The following is a 13,033-nucleotide window of genomic DNA, read 5'->3' as shown; positions in this document are numbered from 1 at the left end:
TTGTTTCTTACTTGTTTTTTGTTTTTGCTTCCATTACAAATACTGCTTCAATAAACATTCTTTGGGATTTTATTGAATATCCATATTTAAGAATGGATTTTGAATTATAATAAGGAATTTTAAAAGTATCCATATTTATTGGTGATTTTATTTCTATAGAATAGATGCCTAGAAGTGAAATAAATTAGTTGGATCAAAAAGTGTGAACAGGGCTTCCCTGGCGGCGCAGTGGTTGAGAGTCCGCCTGCTGATGCAGGGCACACGGGTTCGTGCCCCGGTCCGGGGAGATCCCACATGCCGCGGAGCGGCTGGACCCGTGAGCCATGGCCGCTGAGCCTGCGCGTCCGGAGCCTGTGCTCCACAACGGGAGAGGCCACAACAGTGAGAAGCCCGCGTACCGAGGAAAAAAAAAAAAAAGTGTGAACATTCTGCCTTTTAAAGGATACTGTCAAATTATTCCCACATTGGTTGTAGTGTTCCTTTCTGCTGCCTACAATCTAACCAGCGGTGGATGTTAGCACTCTCAATTTTTTGCCAATGTGATGGGCCAAAAAAAAAAAAAACCGTTTTATTTTTGGTCTAATTTGCATTTCCATGACTACTAATGAGGCTGAATTTCTTTTCATTTATTCATTTTTCTTCTGTTAATTGCCTGTTCATACTTCTACTGATTATTCCATTGGTTATTTGTCTTTTTCTAAATCAATGTGTATAAACTTTTTGTATGTTAGGAATATTGCCCTTTTAATAGAAAGATGGTGCAAATATTATCTCCTGCTCTGTTGTTTATCTTTTATCATTTTTTCCCAGAGAATTGAAGTAGCTAAATCACATGCTATATGTATATATTTACTGGGATATTGTTTACATGTAACATTATATTAGTCTCAGGTATACAGCATAATGATTTGATATTTGTATATCGAATCATTTGTATTTGTATATAATATATAGTGAAATGATCACCACAATATATCTATTTTTATTTAAATATCCATCACCATACATAGTTATAATTTTTTTTCTTTGTGATGAGAACTTTTAAGATCTATTATCTTAGTTCTGTCATTCTTTTTGGTGCTGTTGTCTATCAAAATTTTCACTACTTTTAAAGACACTTAATAATGATAAATTCAGCACCTTAGATTTAAATTTAAATTGCATTATCATTTTTACATGAGGCTCATTATAAGAGAAGTAAATGCATTCCGATCAAGAGCTAGAGACCAAGGCAGAATCTGACCTGTATTATTGCAACATTTTCAGAAAGCACAGTAGGTAGACTGAGGAAAAGATGGTAAAGAGTCTACCATTACTCTTTAGTGCTTGAAAGGATAATATCATATTAAATAATTCATGCTTACTGCACACTTAATGCAACTTATTGAACAAGCTGTTCCGTAGATGCCCAAGGCCAGAGAACAAAGTAATATCTCATTAATGTTTCCAGAGTTGAATTTGTTAATAATATAGTATTTTAATGCATCAGTGAGAATAGGATAAACATCCTAAAAGGATATACAGTGAAAAATTCACAAAAAATATGTCTGTATGAAGATAGGAATGTTTAGTATCTGTATGAAAAAATGACCTAAAGCCCTTATAATTATAATAAATACAACATTAAGATACTATTTTACCTATCAACAAGATAATGCTTAAACACAGAGTTGAAGATTTGAAAATCAGGTATTTCTGTAGGTGAAAATGTAAATTTCTACAACTTTTCTGGTGAGCGTTAAAATACCTACATTCTTTGACCCAGAAATGTAAAATCTGGGAGTTTATCCTGAAGAAATAACTAGAGATGGGCACAAAAATACTATGTTCCAAATATTCCCTGCAGTCTTATTTACATTATCAAAAAATTAACTTAAATCTGCAACAGTAAGGAACTGACTAAATAATTTATAATGATCCTTATTAATGAATACTGCATCCATTAAATGTCATAGTTATTCATTTACTTATTCACTTTTTCAATGGTTATTGAGCACCTACTATGTGCAAAGCAATAGACTGGGCAGCTGGGGTTACAAAAGCAAACACATATTACTCCTGGTCATCACAACATTTATATTTTAGAATTTTAAAAGAATACTCAGAATGTTGTTAGAGAAGCTATAAAATGTTAGGTATAATATGATCACAGTATTACAAAAGAGAACACTCATAAACGTATAGAACAAAGTTGGAAGGAATACGTTTTGTTCATAGTGATTATTTTGGGTCTTGAGGATTTTTTTCTTTGTGTTTCTACATTTTCCAAATATTTTACAATGAACATACATTATTTTATAAAGTAACTTACATTACTATGATGGTATAAATTAACTTCTATGTTTGATAGTAAATTAACCTTAGGTGACGTGGGTGTAGTTTTCTATGTGTGTGTAGCAGGGGTGTTCTTTTTCGTTTGGTTTTTAAAACCCTTGTATTGCCTTTGACATCAATCATTTAGTAAAATAAGCTCTTCCAAGCTTTCTCTAAAGATCAGTTATTTGCTAGGTAGATTTAAATTTTGGAATGAGTCCAATTTGGAGGTCTGTATTAATAAGTTTGGGCTGCCATAACAAAATACCATGGACTGGGTGGGTTAAACACCAGAAATTTATTTCTCACAGTTCTGAAGCCTGGAAGTCCAAGATCAGAGTGTCAGCATGGTTGGGTTCTGGTGAGAACCATCATCTGGGCTTATCAAAAGCCTCCTTCTCCCTGTGATCTCACATGGTGGAGGGAGATAGAAAGAAATAGAGAGATAGAGAGCACAAGCACTCTGGTGTCTTATAAGAGCACTAATTCCATCTTGAGGGCCCCACCCTCATGACTAAATCTATACCCAATTATTTTTCAAAGACCCCATTTCCAAATACCATCACATTGGGGGTTAGGCCTTTGACATATGCATTATGGGGGTACACAATTCAGTTCATAGCAAGGTGTAAGCATAGCAAAGGGGCACAGACAGCGGAAGGTCAGAGATGAAGCTAGATGGAAAAGACTACAGCTCTTATGTCTGAAAAGAGGAAGGTTGAGAGATTATAAAAATCTATGAAACCATGGCAGACAGATTTCTACTCAAGCTGAAAGGAAGCAGTACCAAAAGGAAAGTAAAGAGCTACCCCATCCAGTTGGTAATACATGTATGGACACAGTTCCCCCAAAAGTGGAATGGCTGAAAAATGATAATATCTTAGGAAGCTATGTAGGACAATTCCTAAAGGGGCTTTTCAGGAAAGGTAAGGATTTGGGAGGACCATCCTTGACCTTTTCTGGTTGAAGTTGTGGAGGAAAAATAATGGTGCTGTCCCCCAAAACTGTCCTTTGAGGACATTGTCAGTAAAGGAATCTTGAACAAAAAAAATATAAAAAAATTAAATGCTGTAAGTAAAATAACAGTTCCAGCCCAAATCATTATTATGATCCAGAGGAAGTATGTAAACCGTATATGAAGTCATTCCTTTTGAGAACATTGTGTTTTCAAGATCGGTAGCAAACAGGCTGAGGAAGATGGATTCAGCTGAGAAAGACAAAGGATGGTTGAGCCAGTACCCGATGCCCCAACTAAAAGGATCCTGACCCCAAGGAAACTGGGGACCCAGATGCCCACCCAAGAAGGGCCTTGGGCAATAGGTGGGTTTAGCTTTTGCCCCCTCACCGCCTACCCACAATGGCCTCTGCATTTGACAGTCTAGAAGGGATACAGGTGCACAGGGTCTGAGCCATTTATAGCTGAATTTGCTCAGACCGACTCTCATCCCTCATTTTTCCCAAATGAGAGATACTAAAAGAGGGCCTTCTTCAGCATGGCAAAGAGAGGCTGAAGGAAAATATTACTGGGGTTGGTTAGGAGGGTGGTGAGTGGGGAGGCTCTAGACAATATATACTTCTCTGAGTTGATTAGGTTTTCATTTTATCAGTAAGTGAGACAATTAAATTATCTCAAAATCATTTGAGTTTCGTCATTGAAAGCTTTTGCCTTTTCCTAATTCATTGCTTTATATTCATCTAGTACGTCACCAATTAAATTTGGACATTTATGAGAAAATTAAATATAAAAAGTCTGTGTCCTGAATTTATAGATTCTGGTAAATGTTTTTGCTTTTACACATGACCTGAGGTACAACTCTCAGAAGAGATCAATTACAGCCTCCAGTCACTTCTTATTGTTTATTAATTAACCATTAGAGTGAAATTGGACTAAACTAGGTGGCCAGTGGGCCAGAGTATCCTATTTGGCAATATCATGCAGATTTAAAGAAGAAGCATGTATTCTAATTTCAGGAATTCTATATATACATACCAACCCCACCACCCCTCCATACATACAGATGTGTCCACACAATTGCTACCATTAAGCCAGTAAGAATGAAGAATAACTGTAGTTTTGGTCATGGAAAAAGGTCCATAGTATACTGTTAAGTGAAAAAAGGAAGTCTCTAAATAGTAGAAGTACCCCATTTTTGTAAAGTATATGTGAAAATATACATGCGTAAATTTAAAATGTGGAATATTCAACAGTTGTTATCTTTGTTTTATTAATTTTTGTTGCGTCTGACTTTTTATAATGACATGTATTTCTTTTCTTACCAGAAAAATAAACAAAAATAAGGAATAAAATACAAAGGTTTCAGTTGATGAGGAAAGTCCCTGTGTTCTGGGGACTTTGCACAGAGTGATAAGATTTTTCTCCTTTGTTTTTTTAAACTTTCGATTGATGCCATGCTATTCCCTCCAGCATTTAGCTCCCTCTGGGTCCCAGCCTTTTTCCAGGTAATGATAAGATTATGAGAAGTTCAGCAGCAGGTCAGGAATTGCAGACATCATCTCAAACCCAAGGCCGATATCAAGAGGCATCTCATTCATTTACCAAATGAACAAAGGATGTGACTTTATCCATACCCGACAGAGCTGATCAGAGACTTATAGTTCTCGCCTTTGGAAGACCAGGTTGCTCTGGGCAGCTCCACAGCTCCCTTTGTCCCTGCTGCTCATTTGGCTGTGGTTCCGTATGCACCCCCCCCCCTCCCCACTCCTGGCTTTCCTGGTGACTGTGACTGGCGTGGACATAGGGATTGCTAGGGATTAGCAGCATGTAAGGTTTCCTCTTGCCCATCCTGTGAGTCTACTGATTTAGAATCATGGCAGCCATAGATTCACAGGGTTTTTCTGGGGGAGGAACCGGGCCCTTTTCTGTGCCACCCAGAGCCAGCCTTCAGGAAGGAAGACCCCTCATTGACTTGGAGTTAGAAGTAGTCAAGTCAATTGCCAACTGTTTTCTGTGCCTGGGTTTCTTTGGAGATACCATTCGACAAATTCAAGCAGCTTCTTCTCTCGCGTCTTCACTTTTTGGTTAAGGATGAGGGACTAAAGAATGTGCCCTGCTGTAATGTGCGAGGAAGGGGACTCTCCAACTTTCATAGGCTTTGCCTATAACGTTTTTGAAACAAAATTCATTTCAAATCATTATTTTTGAAAACATTTGCCTGGGGTTTTTAGGAAAAGAGAGTTGGGTAGGTTGGGTATGGAGAAATCATAGTATAGCTGTATTGCAAGAGCTTGTTCACTAAAAGTTAGCTGTGGGGCTCCAGATGTGAAAGTTCCAGGCAGGAGCAGCCTTGTTCCTCAGAGGGTGGAGTTATGAAAAAATTGACGGAGGAGGCTGAGCTAACGGCAAGGCTGTTTCTGATCAGGTCTGTTTTCTGTGGGTGTGTTTGAAAGTGCTTTTGCCTGACAAGTACAGTTTGCTTTCACGGGCGGATGAATCTGAATGCTTAGGTGTTTCTCTGCTTTTAAAAAGAGGTAAGAAGTAAACTTCATTAAGAAGTCTCATTTTAGTGAGGTATAGATTTACACTTTGAAAGCATATTAAAATCGTGATCCGGAATACTGGCATATTCAATATGTTTTCTTTTATACATTGATTATAGTAAGATTCTATCCATCTACTCGGAAGTGTAGGGTATAGTATAAATTGAGTGTAGTATCTATTTCAACCCATTATCAAGATTCCATTTTGTGTTGGGCTTGTTCAGTACTGGGTGTAGGTAGTAACGACGAATCTTCTGTCTCCTGAGATTCCTTAAGCCTTGGTGAGCTTGTATCAATACCAGGGGATGGCTATTTCCTTGCCAGATCTATTCACTCCTGGCTAGGAGTTTACAAAGTCACATTTAGAGAATGTATACACTAGGTAATAATTATTTGTTGAACATCCTGGGCATGCTTTCACCTTTGCACCTGCTATTTCCTTGGCCTGAGATAACTGGAGGTCCCACTTCTTCACTTCGGGTCTTTATTCAAATGTCACCTTCTCAGTGAGCCTCATCCCAGGGCACCCTCCTCTTCCATTCATCATAATCTAATTACTGGTTCTTTATATCTCCTTGCACTAAAATAAAAGTGCCACGGGGACTGGGATCTTTGTCTGTTTGGTTCAGTGCTGTATCCCCAGGACTTAGTGCAATGCCTGGCACAAACAGGGTTTTATTAGTTGAATGACAATGATTAATTGAATTGATAAAATTGTACATATGTCACTTTTATTTGAGCATAATTGTTTCTTTGTGAATACTCTAAACTCCAATTTGAACTGTATCAAGGGACATAGATATTAAGATTGATATAACTAATTTCATGTTTTATTCCTCCAAGCAGGCAGGAGTCTATCTGGGCCTGGTTACTATGATATCTGACTTTTGCTACACTCTAATTATATCTTAGTGGGTTTTGGTAGAAATCAGGCACTTTGGAACATCTAAGATTTTTTTGAGGTTGAGCCTACTATTTTTAAGGCTGATTGGTAGTCACCAAAGGTACCTTCTTGTTGTGAGGTCCCTTTTTTCTTGTCCAACATTTTCAGCCAGGCTGAAATTTCTGGTCATCTTTTTGGATTGTGGCATAATCTCTGGAAGGTCTCTTTAAAATGAAAGTACGTTACCTTGGTGGGTAACGCATTAACCCAAGGGTACTTGTTGGCATGGACTCTCTATTGGAATTGCTAGTGGAGGAGCAGATAGATCCCTGATAGTATGGGCACCAGAATGGTACATTTTGATGGAGGTGGGTGCTGGGGAGAAGATAGTGTTGGAGCCTGAGGGCTGGGGCATTGGCTGGAGATGGTAGACACAGTAAATGGAGCCAGAAGAAGTCATGACTCTCAGGGAACTGGATGTGTGGGAAGAAGGGGGAATCAGAAGACAAACAAGAAAGCATGAAGAGGGGCATGTGGTACTAAAAGTAACCCTCCAAGATTTGTACTGGGATCTTCTACAGCCTGATCTGTAAGATGATACGTGCTTTTTTCTCTTTAAATGGAGAAGGATGAATAAATCATAATTTTAGAAGATTCCCAAATTGTGAAAATTGGTCCAACATATTTGGGTTCACAATCCTATTTAGCTCCTTTCTTTTTCTAATTAATGATTGGCTTGGGCTGTGAAATGAATTGGCACACAAGTCTTCTTATTTCCCCCCATGTCTTCTTTCCTGCAAGTTGAGTGTTGAATGCAGAGCCGTGCCTAGGAGTTACTGAACCTAGACAAGAAAGCAGATAGGTCAGCTTTGGGGTCATTTCGATGCTATCATTTTCTGAAGCCTTGCTGTATTTAGAAGGCATATTTAACATTCTCTTTCTCCCTCCATCTCCATGCCTGTTCATTCTGTGGATGCTGAAGTCATTATGGCATTGTGGAGTGGATGGTGAAGGGCAGAAGAGACAGGGCTCTTTGTACTGGATCATGGGTTCTGGGAACAATCCTGGTCCTATCACAGGCTCTATTGACCCATAAAATGTGTTATTAATCTTCTTACTGTCTGCCTCACAAGAGATATGGGAGGAGAAATGAGGTAATGTCTACTTAGACCTTCGAGCTTCTCGGAAGAACAACAGTCTACAGTAATATGATTTCCTAATGCATTTGTTTGTGTTGTAATGGAGTGTAATTCCATTTAGCCAAATTTCTTTAGATACCTCTAAAATATCTGACGGTCTTGCACAGGGGAAGCAGTCTGGCTTTGAGAGTTAAGAACTGAGCCTCGACGAATCCTCAGAAAGTACAAGTGAGCTAGCTATAAATTTATGAGCTCGAGGGAAGGAAGCTGGGAGAGGAAGGAATGGGAGCTACAGATGGTGATGGAAGGGCAGTGGTTGTAAGTATCTTCAGAGAGTTTATAACGTTTTAAAATCCTGTTGTTTGAATGCAAGATGGCGCCGTGGGAATCCCTACCACGGGCTGTCTGAGGGAGCGCCGAGCTATTGCGTCCGCCGCCGGGTTCCAGGTAACTGGGCGAGTCTGGGCGGGAAATGCAGATGTGCCGCCAGCAACCCCGAGCCCTCAGCCTTTTCAGCGTCTTTCGAAGGTCCGAGACTGAGGGGTGCGAGGTCTCCGCAGCCCCAGGGGGAGGGGCGGCGCGAACCCAACTCGCCACGCTCCGGGCGCCACCTGTAACTTGGTTCTCTCCGCAGCCCCGCGTTGCTCCACGAGAAAGCAGAGGCCGAGCCCGGGCGGGTGCGATGGCCGCTGTGGTGGCCAAGCGGGAGGGGCCGCCGTTCATCAGCGAGGCCGCTGTGCGGGGCGACGGCGCCGTCCTGGATTACTGCCGGACCTCGGTGTCGGCGCTGTCAGGGGCCACGGCCGGCAAACTCGGCCTCACCGGCCTCTACGGCTTCATCTTCTACCTGCTCGCCTCCATCCTGCTCTTCCTGCTCTTAATTCTCAAGGCGGGAAGGAGGTGGAACAAATATTTTAAGTCGCGAAGACCTCTCTTTACAGGAGTCTCATGGAGGCCTCTTCACCTATGTCCTGTTCTGGACGTTCATCTAGGGCATGGGGCACGTCTACTGAAACGTGGGCAGGGATGACTTTAAAAAAAAAAACAAAAAACAGATTGGGAGGAGTGTTGCCAGAAATTAACACCAGGTAGACTTACCTAAGTTTTAAAATTGTTGGAGTCGCCCCTTGTCCTGTAACGTTTTAAATAATTTATATCTTAAGACGAAGAACCTGTACTGTTCTTCAGATTAAATGAAAAGTGAGACCCTTAAAAAAAAAAAAAAAAAGGTCTTCTCTGGTGGTGCAGTGGTTGAGAGTCCGCCTGCCGATGCAGGGGACACTGGTTCGTGCCCCGGTCCGGGAAGATCCCACACGCGCAGAGCTGCTGGGCCTGTGAGCCATGGCCGCTGAGCCTGCGCGTCCGGAGCCTGTGCTCCGCAACGGGAGAGGCCACAGCACTGGGAGGCCCGCGTACCGCAAAAAAAAAAAAAAAAAAAAAATCCTGTTGTTTTACTACAGATCAAGATGTCAATATATTTTAAAATATATACATTTATTTTAATTTAACAATATTGCATACTGGACGACTCATCTGCAATATTGATCCTGCCGTCATTCTCTACATTGATAGGCTCTTGACCGAGCCTCCTCCGAGATTTACTTTATGTTCCTTGGGCCACAGCTTGGTTGTTGAATAACTAGTTTCTGAGTCTGATATGGCAGTTCCCTATACATACCAACACATTGTAAGAGGCCTAGTAAGTTACTAAATAATCCTTTACCTTTGTTCTGTAGAAAAAGGAATAACAAGTCTTTTTTATTGAAGTGGTCACGAACAGTGGATTTTTAATGTAGGTTTTTTGAGCAGTACTATAATTGAGTTGGCTTTCTAGTCAGTCCTAAAAAAAGAAATTAAAACAAAGGATGAAAAGTGGAGGAAGTATATATATGTATCATCTCTGACATACTATAAAGGTGTCAATTTAGGCTACACATCATTATTGGACAGTTTTGTTGTGTAATTTTCTGAAAGTGATTAGATCTTTAGCAATTCCAACTCAGTATTTTATAAGGAGGTCAGCCTTCTGTAAAGGAATTTTAAGGAAGTATTGAGTTAGCCAGGAAAGAAAATAGTATGTATTCTCTTACAGAGAGGTGACAATATACACCCTTTAATAGCAACTGATTTGTATTTTTAGAGAAATAATACTAATCAGAGTCCTCTCTCTGGAGGGAAGAAAAGTGTTACCACAACTTTTATTTGCTAACTGATAGAATGTAATGCAGAGAGAGCATATCCTGTCACCCAAAATGTGGCAGGAAAAAATAAATTCCTACCAAATTGTGTTGCACGCCAGGGACATATGAAAAAAGTCACTGTCTCTCAAAGAGAGAGGAACTTCTTATATAAGGAAGTGATATGGAATACTATGGAACTGCTCTTTAGACCAAAATAATCTTTTACTAAAAAATTATGACTCAGAGATACAGTTCATATTAAGTTAGATTGTGGATGATCTTAATAAAACCACATTTTTGTTGGAGGAGGTCATTGAGAGGACATGACTGCCAGTTGACCCGAGAGCTAGACCCTGGCAACTGGAGGCTCCTCACCCCCTCCCCTGACCTTGGAAGGTACAATCTGCCCACTGATCACACAGTGGGAACCATTTTCAAGGACACAGCCTCGAGAGAGCAATGCGTTGTTGAGACCACACGTCACTGAAGCCAGTTAAGGCCTCTATATAAACTTTTGATTCTGGTGGGCAGGTGTGGAGATATACTTGTCTTGTGGCCGCCCAAGACAAGCCTTGTAAGTAAGTTCCCTTGCATACTGAACCTGCCACCTACCAATCTGGAGTGGCCTGCCTCTTTCTTCAATCTCCCCTTGCCTTCTGTATATGGGGGCCAGTTTCAGATTTCACCCAAGGAAGCTCCCAAGGTTTCGAACCAACAATTTTCTGTTCCTGACAATTAACTAAAATTTGAATGAGCATTTCTGAATGTTAAACATGTTGTGCAGTTTTATGTCCTTATATAAAACTTCATGATACATTTATGAATTTCTGCAATTGTCTGAATATAGCTAAGGCATACTTTGAAAAAGATTGAAAAATATCCACTTTATATTAATCTGTTGTTAAATTGTGATGTTTTATTTGGATTTGTTTCAGAATCGAAGCAAACGCTTGGAGAAGGTCCATGTGGTTATTGGACATAAATCGTGTGACCTGGATTCTCTCATTTCTGCCTTCACATATGCTTACTTTCTAGACAAGGTGAGGGAAAAGAAGATTATGCTTTTTATTTGAATTATGATATAACTTTTAAAAACAAACATTTTCAGGAAAAACAAGGAAACTTAAATTTTCATGTTCTGGTTTATTGCAGAGAATAATGTATTATAATCCATTAATCGATATTTATTGGTCACTTATTACATGTTAGGCATTGTTCTAGTCACTTTTACTGACTCTGCATAAAACATTATTTCAATAAGATCAATTTTTTTCAAATAAAAATTTAAAAATTTTATAATAGTTGATTACTTTTATGGAAATTCAGAGAACTGACAAAAGTAAGGATCAGAATGTCTTGTTTTCCTTTACTATCCTTGTTGGATAATCTTGCCTTTGGGAGTAGAAAAATATGTGCAGAATAACCTGTGTGAACATTACATGAAGTACAGAGCATACTGGCTGGAATTTTCAGTAATAGAGGTATTACATGTCACATCTATATTCTGTGTTTGCCTTTTAGCCTGACTTTGCACAGCAAGGTCATTCTCAGTTGCAGTCATCTCCCTTGGGCCAGAGGTGGAAAAGACCTTTCTTGAAATAAACTGTTTTAAAATTTCCATTCCATAAATTCATCAGCCCATGTTAATGGCTCACCTTAAAGCCTAAAAAATTACATTATGAGTGTCTCAGTGCTATTCCCAATTTCACACAGTTTTTAATTTTCTGGAGTTAAATTTGTTTTATTCCAATTTTGTTTGGATCCTTAACTCTGAGAGTATGCATAGCTGATCTAGAACGATTTAAGTTCACATGGAACCCAGTCTTCCAGAATGAGCTATAGGTGGCAAGAATGGCTTTGGGTCAGCAGCTGACAAAAAATGCCAGATAAAATCTTCTCATATCTACATACGGCTTTCTATCAAATTTATCTTAAAATGTGCCAAACTATACAAGGGAGATTAATTGGTATGAGGAGAGAAATGTGCCTGTGTTAAGACATGCATATCGAATACTAATCTTATTAACTGAATTTTTTCTTATTTATTTTTTTATTGAAGTATAGTTAATTTACAATATTGTGTTAGTTTTGAGTGTACAGCAAAGCGATTCAGTTACTTTGCTGTACACTTGATTTTCAGATTCTTTTCCATTATAGAATATTTCAAGATACTGAGTATAATTCCCTGTGCTATGCAGTAGGTCCTTGTTGTTTACCTATTTTATATATAGCAATGTGTATCTGTTAATCCCAAACTCCTAATTTATCTCCCCCCACTGCCTGCCTTAACTGGGTTTTTTGTTTTTTGTTTTTTAAACCTCTTTATTGGAGTGTAATTGCTCCACAATGGTGCGTTAGCCTCTGCTCTACAACAAAGTGAATGTCACACAGATACATACGTCCCCATATCTCCCCCCCCCACCCCCGTCTCCCTCCCTCCGCCCCATCCCACCCCTCCAGGCAGTCACAAAGCACCGAGCTGATCTCCCCACGCCACGCGGCTGCCTCCCACCAGCTATCCACTTCACGCCCGGTACTGTATACACGTCCATGCCACCCTCCCCCCTCGTCCCAGCCCACCCCCCTCCCCGTATCCCCAAGTCCACCCTCTAGTAGGTCTGTGTTTTTATTCCCGTCTTGCCCCTAGGTTCTTCATGACCGTTATTATTATTATTTTTTTTTTAGATTCCATGTATATGTGTTAGCATACGGTATTTGTTTTTCTCTTTCTGACTTACTTCACTCCGTATGACACACTCTAGGTCCATCCACCTCACTACAAATAACTCAATTTTGTTTCTTTTTATGGCTGAGTAATATTCCATTGTATATATGTACCATATCTTCTTTATCCATTCATCTGTTGATGGACACTTAGGTTGCTTCCATGTCCTGGCTTTTGTAAATAGAGCTGCAGTGAATATTTTGGTACATGACTCTTTTTGAATTATGGTTTTCTCAGGGTATATGCCCAGTAGTAGGATTGCTGGGTCGTATGGTAGTTTTATTTTTAGTTTTTT

At 39.6% G+C, this 13,033-nt stretch overlaps 1 protein-coding gene and 1 pseudogene across 6 annotated transcripts in view; both read left to right on the top strand.

The window, feature by feature from the left end:
- PRUNE2 (prune homolog 2 with BCH domain) overlaps nt 1-13,033 on the top strand; it is a 377,855-nt gene that overhangs the window by 146,959 nt on the left and 217,863 nt on the right. For all 5 annotated transcript variants that reach the window (XM_079925976.1, XM_079925978.1, XM_079925977.1 and 2 more), the window contains one exon: nt 10,949-11,053. In XM_079925976.1, coding sequence (XP_079782102.1) covers nt 10,949-11,053 — 105 coding nt within the window. The remainder of the gene's footprint in view (nt 1-10,948; nt 11,054-13,033) is intronic.
- On the top strand, nt 8,037-8,846 carry LOC307189295 (ER membrane protein complex subunit 6-like; annotated as a pseudogene). Its single transcript has one exon. The product of its transcript is annotated as an ER membrane protein complex subunit 6-like (transcript).

Source organism: Stenella coeruleoalba (genome assembly GCF_951394435.1).
Source record: "Stenella coeruleoalba genome assembly, chromosome: 7".
In the NCBI taxonomy this organism is placed as follows: Eukaryota; Metazoa; Chordata; class Mammalia; order Artiodactyla; family Delphinidae; genus Stenella; species Stenella coeruleoalba.
The sequence above is the reverse complement of the archived record's forward strand: the minus strand, read 5'-3'. Positions and strand labels throughout refer to the sequence as shown.